Source organism: Electrona antarctica, assembly GCF_951216825.1.
Source record: "Electrona antarctica genome assembly, chromosome: 9".
NCBI classification, from domain to species: Eukaryota; Metazoa; Chordata; class Actinopteri; order Myctophiformes; family Myctophidae; genus Electrona; species Electrona antarctica.
Window position 1 is genome coordinate 58167900 of NC_136790.1, and position 16763 is coordinate 58184662.

Here is a 16763-nt window from a genome sequence, read left to right on the forward strand (position 1 = left end):
CTCACGGTGTGTCTTCCTCACTGTCACTACTTCACTGTCTTCCTCACGGTATGTCTTCCTCACTGTCACAACTTCACTGTCTTCCTCACGGTATGTCTTCCTCACTGTTACTACTTCACTGTCTTCCTCACGGTATGTCTTCCTCACGGTATTACAATTTAGGCATTTAGCAGACGCTCTTGATCCAGAGCGACTTACAATAAGCAACAAAACATGGCAATACATCACATACATAAAAAGTAGTTCTCATGAAACATGCGTAAGCTAAGGGCGTAATCGTGGAATATCTATGTAATGAAACTATACATATAAACTATACATACTATCTATATATACAAGTGAGAAGTTGTACCCAACCCAGGAAAAGGGACCCAAAGTCACACACTGCATACATCACTGACACGTCACTGACACACTGCAACACACTACACTCACACGGCAGTCACGTCACACACTTACCCTCCGCGTCGTTCGGCCGCTATCTCCTCATATCGCGCCGAACGCCGCCCCTCAACACCAACCGCGGAACATCACTCATTGCACTGACACCAACGTTGCCTCCCTTCCACACCCACGCCGGCATTGTATCTCTTCACAACAAACAATATCTCCCCAAGCACCCACACCCCCGCACGCACACACTCACATGTTGCCAGGTCTATGAAAACAAGCCCAGAAAAAATGCCATTCAACACGCTACTTACAACTCGCTTACAATTCGCGGACCTGGCAACACTGCATCCCGTGAATCCCCTCTTTTCATTGGCTGCACCGCCAACATTCATGCCACTATGTAAACAACACCGCAAACCCTGACTTCCTACAGCCTACAGCCTATACTTACACACACTACCACTCGCTTACAATACGTGGACCTGGCAACACTACATCACCCCTTCCCAATGGCTCACAACCCCACCACGTGACCCAGTGGCGGCCGGTCCATAGGGGGCGCTGGTGCGCCGCACCACCATGCACAACCCCTGAATACAACGTGAATAAGAATGACGGAGAAACGACATCTGCAGCCTGTAATTTATTTACAATTAGCAATCCAGAAACGTCAATATTATATAATATAAGGAACCACTAACCAAAGGCAGTGATTACAAGTTGTATTATGCTGCCACGTTGTATTCTGCTGCCATGAAATGTCACATGTTGTTTACGTTGTGTGACGTTTCTGATTGGTTACTGAGTGTCACATGTTGCTGCGCGTTCATCTGGAGCATAGATATATACAAACACTAGATGGCTCAAGGCGGAGTTTCTGACGTCGTTCACCCGGCAGCCATCTTACTTCGGGCCTACAGTACAGTATGTTCAATGGCAGCTCAAACATAAACAGTCATAACTCGCTCAAATCTTGACGGATTTACAAACGGGTTGGTTTATTACAAACGTTGTCAACGTGGCTATGATTCAGACTTCAATACAAACGATAGAAAGCCACTGGGTCGAAAAATGTGTGCGATCAATGTTATTCACACCACAAACCACTTGGGGGCAGCATAAACATCACAACACAGTTTGACATATAGTTTAACACACAGTCAACACAGACGCTAGAAAAACATGAATGATGAGCCACATGGAGCCAGGTAAAGATAATAATTCATTTTCATAATGGAACAACAAGACAATGACCAAAAAAAAACTGTAGCCTCAATCTACATGGAAAATGCAGTGAAATTAGCCATGTTTGGCAATGCCATGTTTATTTTGTATTTTTAAAAGCCTTCCATTGAATGTGATGATACCTATAGTGCATGTTTTCTTGATATTTTCATAGCGCCCTCTCTACGACAACAGTCACCAGCCGCCACTGACGTGACCCACGTGTTTTTCGTGATACCTTTCACACTTCCGGAAACACTACCGGAAGTTACACAGTACACACACACACACACGCGTGCACACACACACAGTGTACAGCCTGCCGGAAACCAAACGTAGAAGAAGAACAACAACAACACAGGTTCTACACTGATTCTAACTTGGACGGAGAGCACCGCGATTACATACACAGTTACAATAATGCAAACACGACCGTGTCGACACCTGACGTCGTACAATCACGACGAACCGAGGCGCATATATGGATAAGAACAACAACACTACACGCGCGCGCGCGCAAGCGCTGCAGCACAAAACAGCTACATACAACGCGTGTCACTGTGGACTTCTGTATCTGGGGACTTCTGTATCGCAACGCGGGGCAACGCAACTCTGGGATGAGCGGGCCGAAGGCCCGCGAAATTCTAGTACTATACATACTATAAAGTGCTATGACTACATAAAAAGCAAGTCTGTATAAGTCTCACTCTGTATAAAATGCTATCTAAGTCTACATAAAGTTCCATCTAAGGGGGTAGGGTAAGTGCTACAGGCCATGATGGAGTCTGAAGAGGTGGGTTTTCAGACTACGGCGGAAGATTGGGAGTGATGCTACAGTTCTGGACAGTGCATTCCATAGTTTTGGAGCCAGAAAGGAAAAGAGTTTGGGACGTTTTTAGTGAGGGTACTTCCAGCTTCCCCGTGTTGGCTGATCTGAGTGAGCGGGAGGGTTTGTAGGGTTCGATCATACTTGCAAGATATGGGGGAGACATACCTTTGGTTGCTTTGAATGCCAGCATCAGAGTTTTGTATTCTGTGCGGGCAGCGACCGGGAGCCAATGGAGGGAGCGGAGAAGGGGGGAGACGTGTGAGAATTGTGGCTGGTTGAAGACCAAGCGAGCTGCGGCATTTTGGATTAGTTGGAGGGGCTTAAGTGCACAAGGAGGGAGTTACAATAGTCAAGTTTTTTTTTGTGACCAACTTTTTATTTTTGTTTTTTTAAAAGAACCCCGGGTTAGCACAGACATTACAGGAGAGGGAAACAACAACGATGCATACGTACAACATAACACATGCCTCTTTTTCTAACAAAACAAATAAGATGGAAACCAAAACAAAACGTGGCAATGATGTTGAAACAGACAAACATGGATGGATCAGACTTTGTTTACAGGAGTACAAGTATTCAACCTAACGGAGTCCTGATTTAACCTTCTGTGCTGCTGTAAGTAGGGCTTGGATGGAATCTGTCCTTGCTCTCTTTGCTCGAGCACTGGAAGCCTCTAAACTCAAGACGTCATAGAAGGATAACTTTCAACAGTGGATACTGAGGTTATGGGGCGGTTTCCATCTAATTTCCAGCATCTTTTTTGCAGCTGTTAAACCGGCAAATAGCACTCTCTTCTTGTGAAGTTATAGGCTTAGAGATGAATCGTCATTTAGTAACAGAATGTGTGGTAAACACGGTATGTTTGTCTTGAGTATATCAGACAGGAATAGTGCTACCTTTGCCCAAAAGGCTAAAACTCCTGGGCATTCCCACATCATGTGTAAGAATGTTCCGATGGGTTTTTGCGGACATAGTGAGCATAGATGGCTTTGTAGTATTTTAATTTGGCAGAGTTTCCTGGGTGTAGAATAAAATCTTAAAATCAATTTGTAATGAGTTAGTTGATTGTTATAATTACGAGATGTTAGTGGAATATTATTCCATACGTTTTGCCAATTTATTCTGATATTGTAATCCTTTAGATCTATGTTCCATACAGTGATATTACCTGTAGTAACATTTTATTTTTCTTGTAATTTATTATATAACCCGGAAACAAAGCCACTTTTAACATTTATACCACTCAAGACATTAATTAAAGGATGAACTGGTAATGGTTGTTTCCAGGGGACCCCATAAGTGCGCATCGCAGTACGCAACTGTAAATAAAAAAAGAAAGATGTACCAGGGAGATTATACATTTGTTTGAGCTCTTGAAAAGATCTGAGACCATATTCATTATATATATATCTGATAATTTGTGGATACCTTGTCTTTGCCAATTCGGGAATATGATTGGTCTCTCACCCAACAGTAAGGAATTGTTCTCAAAAATAGGGGTATCTAGGTGCCATTTTGTATCCCACTGTCCAATTTTGGTGATATGTTTCCAGGCATAGATTGAGTGGGCTATAATTGGGCCAAATTTAGTGTGACAAAAGGTGTGTGAGAGACCAGAGAAGAGAATATCTTTAAAAGTATATGAAGATATTATATGTTTCTCCATGTTCACCCATGGTACATCAACATCATTGTGAAACCATCTTAACAGCGGTCCTTAGCATAAAAGAGAAATAATACCTTTCGAAATTAGGGACCGATAATCCTCCTGCCTTCCTACTATTTTGAAGTGTAGAGTTGCTGATTCGCGGATTTTGCTCATGCCATATGAATTTAAATACCAAGTCCTGCAGCTTCTCCCAGAATCCTGGGGGAGGTGGTAAATGCTTATAAATTCATTAATTTTGGGAAGTATATGGGTTTTTATCACAGAGAGCCTAGCTGAGAAGGAAATTAATAATAGAGACCAACGATGTAATTCATCTGTTATCACCTTCTTAAGACTCTTATTGTTTTTTGACACAATTTTATCAATGGATGAGTATATATCTATTCCCAGATATCTGAAACAAGAACCCACTGGTATTTCTATATCCAACTGGGGATTACTTATTGCTTTAATGGAAGTAAGGTTGATTTATTCAAATTTATCTTATAACCGAAATAAAACGAAATGTTTTAAAGATACTTAAAACTGCAGGTAGAGACTGTGGTAGGTTATCAAGAAATAGTAACAAATCATCTGCATACAAAATGTATGATGTGTCTTATTTACTGTTATTGGTTTTATTTGCTGACAATTTCTATTTTTTTGTGCTAAGGGTTCGAGAGATATTGCGAATAATAGTGTGGAGGCAGGACAGCCCTGCCTAACGCCACGTCTGATAGGGAAGGATGTGGAACTCTGATTAGATGTAATGACCATGGCCGTTGGATTATGGTACAATATTTTCAACATATTTATAAATGTGTCTCCAAATCCCATAGTTTTCATGGTATGCCATAGATAACGCAAGTTACGAATGTAACTATGGTTATGTGAATTCCTGGATGACTGCCAGTAGGCAGTAAACAATAGTAGTGAATATACCTCTCGCGCTCCGCGTAGGTCGAGTCTTAATATAAACAAAGTCATGTGACGTGTAGGCTGACCGTGCGTCCCGGTAGGCTATATAAGCACGTGACAGCCCACACCCGGCCTCTTAAGAATCTTCTCGCCCTGAAAGATTCCGAGTGACCGTTATTACTGGCAGTCATCCAGGAATTCACATAACCATAGTTACATTCGTAACTTGCGTTATGTTTCATTCCTTACTGACTGCCAGTAGGCAGTAAACAATAGTGGATGACTCATACCAGAAGTGTCACGAGGAATCGAACCAACCTACTAAACTGCCGTAGCAGCCAGTGGCAGGATCGCTGACGTCAGTGAAGGTCCAGAGGCCACATCAAGGCGATAGAACCTCGAGAACGTGCAAGGGGCTGTCCAAGACGCCGCCGCACAGACGTCCGCCAGTGACACCCCTCTCATCGCCGCCCAGGACGTGGCAACGCCCCTGGTAGAATGGCAGATGACCTCGGAGGGGGCAGGTTTACCAGATGCTTCATAAGCCTTCTTAATCGCATCCACTGCCCAGTGGGATAGCCGCTGTTTAGACAGCGCGCCTCCTCTATTCTTTCCGCCGTAGCACACAAACAGTTGCTCTGAGCGTCTAATATCCCGTGTTGCCTGAATGTACAGTTGCAACGCACGGACTGGACACAGTAAGTGGGCCCTTTCCTCCACCTCGGATGTAAACGGGGGAGGATGGAATGCCGCCAACTCTATGGCCTGGTTAACATAATCAGGGGGCAGAACCTTAGGCATGAATGACACATTCGGCCAAAGTGTGACCCCAGTGCCACTAGCCTTCCACCGAAGGCATGTGGGGCTAATAGAAAGTGCGTGGAGCTCACTCACACGCTTAGCTGTCGCAACTGCCAACAGAAAGGCAGTCTTAATCGATAACGAGCTCAAGGACGACCCAGCCATAGGCTCAAAGGGCGCCCTGCTCAATGCCTGCAGGACCAGAGGCAGGTCCCAAGCTGCAGTACGCCTCACCCTAGGGGGGCGTAACCTCTTGGCACCGCGCAGAAACTGTGTCACCCAGTAATGCGCACCAACTGACCTGCCATCAATATGGCTATGATTGAAGGATATAGCGGACGTGTGCACCTTCAAGGTGGAGGCTGCACGGCCGGCATCCAGTAGACACTGTCATAAAGGAGCGCTCTCGGCCAAGCGTTGGCGAGAGCGTCCATCCCGAGTGGGGCACTGGTCTCTGCCAGGCTGAACCACAGAGGACAATGAGTCGTGCCTTTTGAGGCGAATGGATCTACGTAGGCTACCCCGTGCCGATCCGATATCAACTGTGCCACCTGGGGGTGCAATCTCCACTCCCCAGGGGGCAGTCTCTGACGAGACAGATAATCTGCCACAGAGTTTAATCTGCCTGGCAGGTGCATAGCCCTCATCGAGGAAAGTAGAGGATAAGCCCACGTCCACAGGCGATGGGCTTCCCTCAGGGACTCCAGAGACCTGGTCCCTCCCTGATGGTTGACATGAAACACCACTGAGGTGCTGTCTGTCCGAATGAGCACGTGCTTCCCCCTGAGAAAGGGCAAGAAGTGCTTCAGCGCCAGGGAAACAGTCCGGAGTTCTAGCACGTTGATATGGCGTCCTCTCCATCGAGAGCGCCATACCCCCTGGACTGACCTCCTCTGCCATACCGCGCCCCAACCTTGAGGCGAGGCATCTGTTGTCACCACCTCTCGTCTCGCCGGGACCAAGCCGAGAGGGACTCCACTCAGCAGGAATGCATTGTCCCGCCAGCGGCGGAGATAACCAAGGCACCTGCGAGTGACTCTGACCTTGACCCCCCTGTGTAGACAGGGGTCCATGTGAAGGCCATTGAACCACCTCTGTAATGGGCGTAGATGTAGCAGCCCCAGAGGAGTGATTGCTGAGACTGCAGTCAGCATGCCGAGCAGTCTGAGCCATGTTAGGACGGTCAACCTCGCCCCCAGGCGGAAAGACCGCAGGAGGTTCTGAATTCTCCCCACCCTCTGTGCAGTCGGTCGTGCCTGCATCGATACCGAAGCTAGGGACATGCCGAGGAAGGTGGTCTGTTGCGTTGGGAGCAACGAGCTCTTTTCGAGGTTTACGGTCATGCCCAGTGCCTCGATGTGAGCGAGGACTCTGGACGTCACCTGTTCCGCCTCCCTGAACGAGGGGGCGCAAATGAGCCAATCGTCTAGGTAGGGAAGTATCTTCACTCCCGACAGGCATAGCGACGTTAAGGCTGCCCTCATACACCTTGTGAAGATGCGGGGAGCCGGGGATCCGGCTATGTCCTCGCCCACGCTGGGGCTGGCGAAGCCGCTGCCCACCTCTGGGCTGATATTGCCCTCCGCCTGCTGCCGCCTGGTCACGTTGCCAGGTCTGCGGCTGAGGATTCAAGTAGCCCAGGCGTTGCGGATCCCGTGCGCCACGTGGCTTAGAGGGTCGACCGGGCGGTGCCCTCGAGCCTCTGGCCCGTTGACCCCAGTCCGCTGAGGCTGCCTTGACTGCTGCCTACGCTGCAGTGCCTCGTTTGCCTCCGGGCCAAACAACTGGCCCGGCACCACCGGCAGCTTCCGTAGCGCCTGTCTGCAACTGTCAGACATAGGCGCCTGAGCAAGCCACACCCGTTCGGGGGAGGGGCCCCCCTGGGGATATCATCCTCGTCATGGAACATAGAGTCTGAAGCTCTAGTTGACATGGCGTCATCATCATCATAACCGTAATCTAATTCTAGATCATCATCGCCCTCCGGCTCCTGGACCGCCTGTGGCGGAGGAGCCGGTGGCTGCTGGACCGCCTGTGGCGGGGGAGGAGGTGGCCGTACTATTGCCTTAAGGCGCTCTATTTCAGCCCTCAAATCGTCCATTTCATGGCGATATGGAGCAGTCGTGACAGCCGCCGTTGAACTCTTCCGGGCCAGGTGACCGCGCTCTGCGCGAGACCCGCGTTTTGAGCTTCACCCTCCCGCCAGAAGGGACCCCAGCGGGGACCCCAGAAGGTGGGAGGTTTCCTTTGAACAGGAGGTTCTCCACCTCACGCAGCCTAGCCTCTCTCACAGAGAGTGGTAGAGTGCCACAGTTCATACATGGGTCAATCAGGGCTTCCCTGAGATGACCGACACCCAAGCATGTCGGACACAAGTCATGTCCATCGTCGACTTGGAGCTGAGTGCTACAGGACGTACGCGCCATAGCTCAGTAGTCTCAAGCCAGTTGTATAGCCAGGCAATACCAGCGAGAACTGTACGATCACAGAACGCGTCAGTAACCTCCAGCAAACAGAGTAGCTAACCGGTCAGGCTAAGATAGCCTGCTGTTAGCTTAATGTCAATTTGACACTTAACTGGGCAATCCCCGCGAGAGCTGTGCAGCCACAGAATGCGTGGGAACCTCCAGTAACGTTTTTTCTCTTTCTTTTTTTTAAGTTATTTTGATTGATTAATTAATTAATTAGATTAATCAAACAAAAATGTCAGATATTTAACTAGGCAATCCCAGCGAGGACTGTGCAGGCACAGACCATGTGGGAACCTCTAGTAATCTGAATTGTCTTTAAACAATTTAAGTTATTTAGATTAACTAATTAATTAGATTAATCATCAAACAAAAATGTCAATCAGATATTCAACTAGGCAACCCCAGCGAGGACTGTGCAGGCACAGACCGCGTGGGAACCTCCAGTAATCTGAATTTTTTAAACAATTCAGTTATTTAGATGAATTAATTGATTAGATTAATCATCAAACAACAAATGTCCATCAGATATTTAACTAGGCAATCTCAGCGAGGACTGTGCAGGCACAGACCGCGTGGGAACCTCCAGTAACCAAGGTTTTTTTTTTTTTTTTTAAGTTATTTAGATTGATTAATTAATTAAATTAATCAAACAAAAATGTCAATCAGATATTTAACTAGGCAATCCCAGCGAGGACTGTGCAGGCACAGACCATGTGGGAACCTCTAGTAATCTGAATTGTCTTTAAACAATTTAAGTTATTTAGATTAACTAATTAATTAGATTAATCATCAAACAAAAATGTCAATCAGATATTCAACTAGGCAACCCCAGCGAGGACTGTGCAGGCACAGACCGCGTGGGAACCTCCAGTAATCAGATTTTTTTAAACAATTCAGTTATTTAGATGAATTAATTGATTAGATTAATCATCAAACAACAAATGTCCATCAGATATTTAACTAGGCAATCTCAGCGAGGACTGTGCAGGCACAGACCACGTGGGAACCTCCAGTAATCTGAATTTTTTTAACAATTCAGTTATTTAGATGAATTAATTGATTAGATTAATCATCAAACAACAAATGTCCATCAGATATTTAACTAGGCAATCCCAGCGAGGACTGTGCAGGCACAGACCATGTGGGAACCTCTAGTAATCTGAATTGTCTTTAAACAATTTAAGTTATTTAGATTAACTAATTAATTAGATTAATCATCAAACAAAAATGTCAATCAGATATTCAACTAGGCAACCCCAGCGAGGACTGTGCAGGCACAGACCGCGTGGGAACCTCCAGTAATCTGAATTTTTTAAACAATTCAGTTATTTAGATGAATTAATTGATTAGATTAATCATCAAACAACAAATGTCCATCAGATATTTAACTAGGCAATCTCAGCGAGGACTGTGCAGGCACAGACCGCGTGGGAACCTCCAGTAATCTGATTTTTTTTTAAACAATTCAGTTATTTAGATGAATTAATTGATTAGATTAATCATCAAACAACAAATGTCCATCAGATATTTAACTAGGCAATCCCAGCGAGGACTGTGCAGGCACAGACCATGTGGGAACCTCCAGTAATCTGAATTTAAACACATTAAGTTATTTAGATGAATTAATGGATTAGATTAATCATCAAACAAAATGTCAATCAGATATTTAACTAGGCAATCCCAGCGAGGACTGTGCAGGCACAGACCATGTGGGAACCTCCAGTAATCTGAATTCTTAAAACAAATTAAGTTATTTAGATGAATTAATTGATTAGATTAATCATCAAACAAAAATGTCAATCAGATATTTAACTAGGCAATCCCAGCAAGGACTGTGCAGGCACAGACCATGTGGGAACCTCCAGTAATCTGAATCTATTTATATATTCTTAATCAAATTAAGAATTAAATAATATAGTTGAATTGTCAAACGAACAATTATAACTAGGTAAATTAGGCGAGTGCTGTGGGAAACCGGCAGCACGCGGCCAACACCCAGTGTGGAGGAAGCCCTTTAACAACAATACATGAGAGTGTTTGTAGCTAGGGATCCTCAAGACAAACAAAGAGAAATGGTGATAATTTGACAACCACAGCCTTGAGAGGACAACAATTTGCGCTCTCGGCAAAGCCACAGGCAGGATGTCAACACCACGACACATATAGTGTCTTAACAACTCTTTGGACCTGCAATACAGAACTGATGTACAGATTCTAGGAGCTACACTTACCTACGATACTCACGTCAGGTAGCGAGAAGAAAAAAGAGGCCGGGTGTGGGCTGTCACGTGCTTATATAGCCTACCGGGACGCACGGTCAGCCTACACGTCACATGACTTTGTTTATATTAAGACTCGACCTACGCGGAGCGCGAGAGGTATATTCACTACTATTGTTTACTGCCTACTGGCAGTCAGTAAGGAATGAAACATAACCCCATTCCAGACGATCAAAAGCCTTTTCGGCATCCAGGGATATCAGTGATTGCAGTACTGATATCTCTATTAAAACTCCCCTTCGTAATGGCAAATTGAAACATCTCAAGTAGGATCAAGTAGGACATCTCAAGTAGGCCCAGTTCGTTCCAAAAGGTCAAATACATCTCCGGTGGAATACCATTGAACCCTGGTGATTTCCCCTGTTTAATTTCCTTAAGTGCATCGTATAGTTCATCCAAGGTAAAAGGGGAATCCAATGAGGTTATTTGCTGTTCTGTTAATTTGGGTAGGTTCAAGTTTTCGAAAAATGAGTCTAAATCAGCTTTTGAGAATTGTGCTTCAGAAGAATAGAGTTGTTGATAAAAATATTTAAATTCCTGATTTATTTCAATCGGGTCATTTACAATCACTCCATCTTTATTTTTGATTGATGTAATATCTGCTTTTCGTTCATTATTTTGGATTGACCTAGTCTGTAGGAAACTTGGATTATTTCCATTCAAGTACTCCGTTTGTCTCGTTCTGTGAGCTAAAAACTATTTCTTGGAGATGAGCTTTGTTACGTGCAGAAGCAACTTATATTGAATTATTGCGGATAAACCCTTTAGTTGCATCCCATAAGAATCTCACATCTGTGACACTGTTTTTATTAATATTAATGAAAAAAGTTAAGTCCGATCTAAATTGCTCACAGAACGAGGAATCCTGCAATAACGTTAAATTAAATTTCCATCTTGTAGCACGTTTTGGACAATTTTCGAATATGAGTAGACACCGATTTGACATGTTGGAAATGTCTGCCTTTTTAACACAACGAAGAATATTAGGGGATATGAATATGTAGTCAATTATTGTGTGTGTTTTATGTCTATTTGAAAAAAAGGTATATTGCTTTAAAGGAGCATTCAGTGATTTGGGTGATTTGGAAAAATACCCGGTCCACCCGGTAACAAGATGTGCACATGCACACGCTCTACAGTGGGGGAAGTACAACAATCCAACAGCATGTGCACCAAGGCCCGCCCCACTCGATCATGATTGGAGGAAGGCCCCTCTCATCCTGATTGGATGAAGGCTTTGCCACCCAAAGCCCAAACTGAAACTAGGGTTTTTTGACCCGAGGGGCTCACTGGGGACAGGGAGGAACTCCTTATATGGTCAGCACACTTTATAGTAGGGAGGATTATCCAAAAAATAAGAAAAATAAGTGATATTTGACTTAAGTGAAATCACTGAATATACCTTTAAACTTGGATTATAATGTCTCCAAATGTCAATCAGTGAATGATTAGATACCATATTTTTAAATGCAGTTGTGGATGGATTGCTTGTATTTGCACCTGATTTATCCAAGTCTGGTGATAACACTGCATTCATATCAGCACCAAAAATGATCCCACAGTCTGAATACTCTTGTAAAATCTTTGTTAGTTGAGCATAGAAAGCAGAGTCATGGGTATTAGGGGCATATACTGATAACAGCAGAACCTCTTTGTCACAGAGAATACCTTTGACATACTGTAGGAAAGTAATTTCCTTTCTCAATAATATCAAGAATATTAGAATTAATACTCTTTTTGTTTTATTGGCGGCAGATGAGGAAGCTATGACCAGATATTTTCAGATATATTTTCTAATTTATCCAAATCTTGTGCCATTATGTGAGTTTCTTGGAGTAAACCTATATCAATCCTTTTCCTATCCAAATATTCGAGACAGCTGCTATACTTGATATTATTATTTATTCTCTGTACATTCCATGAGAGTATGTTTATTTTTGCCATAATAGGCTGATGTTCTCTAAATATATTTTTGTTTTGGCCCTTGTTATTGTATATGGCTTAAATGTATTCATGATAGAGTAACAAGGGGTTTCCATTTATATTGAATTGTCGAGACAAAGATTTAAGAACAAAAAAATAAATGGTATAATACGTAAACATCGGGGAATCTTTCCCCAATTGTAGTCTGGCATCAACCCATATCCCTCCCCCTACCCCTCCCCTCCCCACCCGAAGACGGTCACATGGGCAGAACATCTTAGTGCTCATAGTCCACATAGCCACCTTCCAACCTCCCATTCTCTGCCTAATGCAGAGTTGTGACATGTTAGCTTGTCAGACAGCTTTTGCAATTGGCTTGAACAAAATAATACAAAATTAGGGGAAAGCCAATGGAGAATTAATTTTTCTTTCTTTCTCCTCTTCTTAAAATACAAGTATGAACATAATGTAGTGTGTGGTATTGCTATCATCACACAATGAATCATATAATGACAGCAACCAATACAGCATCAATGATAATAATACCAGCAAAAAAATGTAACATGAATGGAAATACAGCGAACATGTCTATCATTGGTGCTGTCACTAATAAATAATACTAGTAATAATAAGGGAAATAATATGATAACAAAATTATATAATCTAATGTACCGGCACAGATCATGTGACAACATAGGCACACACACACACACACACACACACACACACACACACACACACACACGCACACACACACAAAAATAATAAAACATTGGTGATATAAAATAAAAAGAATACTCAAGAAAAGAAAAGAAAAGGAAAAACAAAAAAAGAGAAAAATAATGACATTTTTAAACCCTTGGACCAGAAGCAAAACAAAAACGCAAAACTAGAGGTCCGACCGTGTAGCCACATTAGTCTTAAAAAATAAGATTTCGCAGTCCTCAGTTAATATGCGTGGGATACTAGTCTCTAGTCGTCATACCTATATTCAGCCTGTAGTGTATAATACATACTGTACAGTAGTGACAGTCAGACTGTGGCTGCTGCTGCCTCGAGAGCCTCCACTGTGTCGTCGGCAGGTGGTGGTGTTTCAGCCTCCGTTTCCAGCGTTGGTTTGATCTCAGTTGTGTAGAAGTTCATTGCCTCCGATGCGTCAGTAAAGGAGTGGGTCTTATCCTTGAAGGTGATGACCATTTTTGCAGGAAAGGCCACACCGTAGCGTAGATCCGTTTGGCGTAGGAGTGATCTGAGCTCATCAAAGGAAGATTGCTGCTTGCATTGTTCTGCTGTAGCATCGCGGACAATACTGAGCTTTTGTCCTTTATACTGCAGCCCACCTGAGCCAGCTTTTGCACCGGCGAGACGCACAATCTTCTGTCTTGCATCAGAGTTGTTCAGTTTGGCGATTAGGCATCGCGGCGTCTTGCCGTTCTTTGCTCCGATACGATGAGCAATATTTACAAAAGGTGGTGGACCTATTTCTTCACCAAAAAGATCACTCAGCATTCCATTTACAAACGATGTCGGGTTGCCCATTTCAACATTTTCTGAGAGTCCATATATTCTCACGTTCAGCTTTCTGCTGTATTTTCGAGTGATTCCGTCTTCTGTTTCAATTAATTAACTTCCTCAGATAGCTTTTTGTTCTCCTTCTCCAGTTGTATCAGTCTCGTTGGCTGCCGTCTCAAGAGAGTCAATCTTGTCCACGCACAATGTTACTTTTTGTTGAATCTTATTTAGATTATCCTTAATAGGCTGTAGATTGTAATTTACAATTTAGGCATTTATCAGACGCTCTTAATCCAGAGCGATTTACATTAAGCAATAACAATAAGCATGGCATACATCACATATATAACTAGAAAAAGTGCCCCTCGGGGCACAGGTCTCCACCAGGGCAGGTCAGGTTGTGGCCTCCTGGTGGCGCTATAATAGGCCAATGTGAAAAGGGTGCCATTTCTTCATATGCCTTGATGGCAATTGGATGATTTGAGGCATTTTGTTCCAAAAATGTGTTTTGCAAAAATCAACCTGTTGGTGGCGCTATAACAGGCCAATGTGAAAAGGGTGGGATATATTCCACAGCCTAGTAAGAAAATGTGTGAAAGATTTCACGTAAATTGCACACTGCGTTCATGATTTGAGGCTTTTGTTCAAAACGGGGCAATCTAGCAAACTGTGAAAGCCAATTATAGCCAATTAGGATGGAATATGAAATATCGGACAGATCCGACATGAGCACTATGACTATGACTATAGAGATACTGTGTAAAGATTTGTGAGATTTTTGGACAGAATCTGAAGGAGTAATATCAAAAAATGTGTTTTACAAAAGTCGGCCTCCTGGTGGCGCTATAAAAGGCAGATGCGGAAAATGCAGGTCAAAGGTTTGTCCTTGGCCTCTAGGGAGTGTGCATGCAACGTTTCACACAGATCGGTGCAGTTTTAGGTAAAGAATGTGCAAAGCTGCCTCATGGTGGCGCTATAACAGGCCGTTCTGGAAAATGTGGGGCAGAGGTTCATCGTTGGCATCCAGGGAGTGTGTGTGCAAAGTTTGGCATCGACCGGGTTAACGTTGCCGGAGATTAGCTGGTAACGGACGGACGGAAGGAAGGAAGGACGGACACACACACGGACGGACGGAGTGCAAAACATACTCTCTCCCCATGCCTTCGGCCTGGTGGAGACAAAAAGTAGTTATCATGAAACATGCGTAAGCTAAGAACGTAACAGTGGAGTATCTATGTAAACTATACATATACTATACTATATTATATATTATACATGTGTACTATAAGGTGCTATGTCTTCCTCACGGTATGTCTTCCTCACCATCACTACTTCACTGTGTCCTCACAGTATGTCTTCCTCACCGTGAGTTTGACCCTAACCCTGAATCTAACAATAATTGTATTGGGTCAGTTAAATCGCCATACAAAGGACTGACTTCTTAGACAAAATCTATTTATACTTGCTGTTTGTTTTGTTTTGTCAACTAGAGCTGTGCCAGTATTTTCTTGGCGATCATCCAATGGATTAGTTGGGTGTTTTTTTCCCCGACTAATCTAATAAACGAGAATCACAGCTAAGTTAAACAGGTTATAACTCATGTTACTGCCTCCTATGTTCTGCCCACCTGTCCAGGTGAAGTTAAACCGGTTATAACTCATGTTACTGCCTCCTATGTTCTGCCCACCCGTCCAGGTGAAGTTAAACAGGTTATAACTCATGTTACTGCCTACTATGTTCTGCCCACCCGTCCAGATGAAGTTAAACAGGTTATAACTCATGTTACTGCCTACTATGTTCTGCCCACCCGTCCAGATGAAGTTAAACAGGTTATAACTCATGTTACTGCCTCCTATGTTCTGCCCACCTGTCCAGGTGACGAGCGTCCATCTGAACCAGTGGAAGCTGGACCGTCGGCTGGGCGTCGGCCTCCTGTGTCTCTACGCTGTCTTCCTGCTCTGCTCCGTGCTGATTGGACAGATGTGACCATGTGACCTTCTACCTAGTCTCGCGCAGAGTAATCTAGTAAGAGAGTGGCAACACTAGCGTTTACTCCCGTTGAGGAAGTGCTCATTCTGTCTCAATGGGATAGTTCCAGCCATAGTTCCAACTATAGCCCATAGGCACCCCGCTTTGTCTCAATGGGATAGTTCCAATGTGTGGAACTATAGCCCATAGGCACCCCGCTTTGTCTCAATGGGATAGTTCCAATGTGTGGAACTATAGCCCATAGCACCCCGCTTTGTCTCAATGGGATAGTTCTAATGTGTGGAACTATAGCCCATAGGCACCCCGCTTTGTGGCGAGATCAAAGTGTATCGCCACTCTCTTACTAGATTACTCTGGTCTCGAGTAGCTAGACAACTATTCCACAATCTCCGAATGCTACGTATAGAGTCTGGAACTACACCTCCCCAAATCTGAGTAATCGGTTTTGTCATTTCCAAAAATATATTTTAAGATATCTTTAGAGCTTTTTTTTTTTTTTTAAGCAACAAGCTATATATGCTTAGATGATTTATATTTATATTAGGATACAGTTGTGCGACTGTAAAGACGAAAAGGAAGTGGGGAGGAGGCTTCACTTCCGCTTTATATTTTACTCATGATCAGAGCTCCTGTTGCTCCAGACTGCATGACGGAAGCATTTATATTTTACTCATGATCAGAGCTTCCGTTGCTCCAGACTGTATGGCGGAAGCATTTATATTTTACTCATGATCAGAGCTTCCGTTGCTCCAGACTGTATGACGGAAGCATTTATA

General features: G+C 43.9%; 1 protein-coding gene across 1 annotated transcript in view; it reads left to right on the top strand.

Annotated features, from left to right (window-relative positions):
* Positions 1 to 16124, top strand: part of LOC306930100 (sodium/potassium/calcium exchanger 4-like) — a 72589-nt gene extending 56465 nt beyond the window's left edge. The window contains exon 18 of the mRNA XM_079510843.1: positions 15874 to 16124. Coding sequence (XP_079366969.1) covers positions 15874 to 15984 — 111 coding nt within the window. The 3' untranslated portion in view covers positions 15985 to 16124. The remainder of the gene's footprint in view (positions 1 to 15873) is intronic.
* The last annotated feature ends 639 nt before the right edge of the window (positions 16125 to 16763 follow it).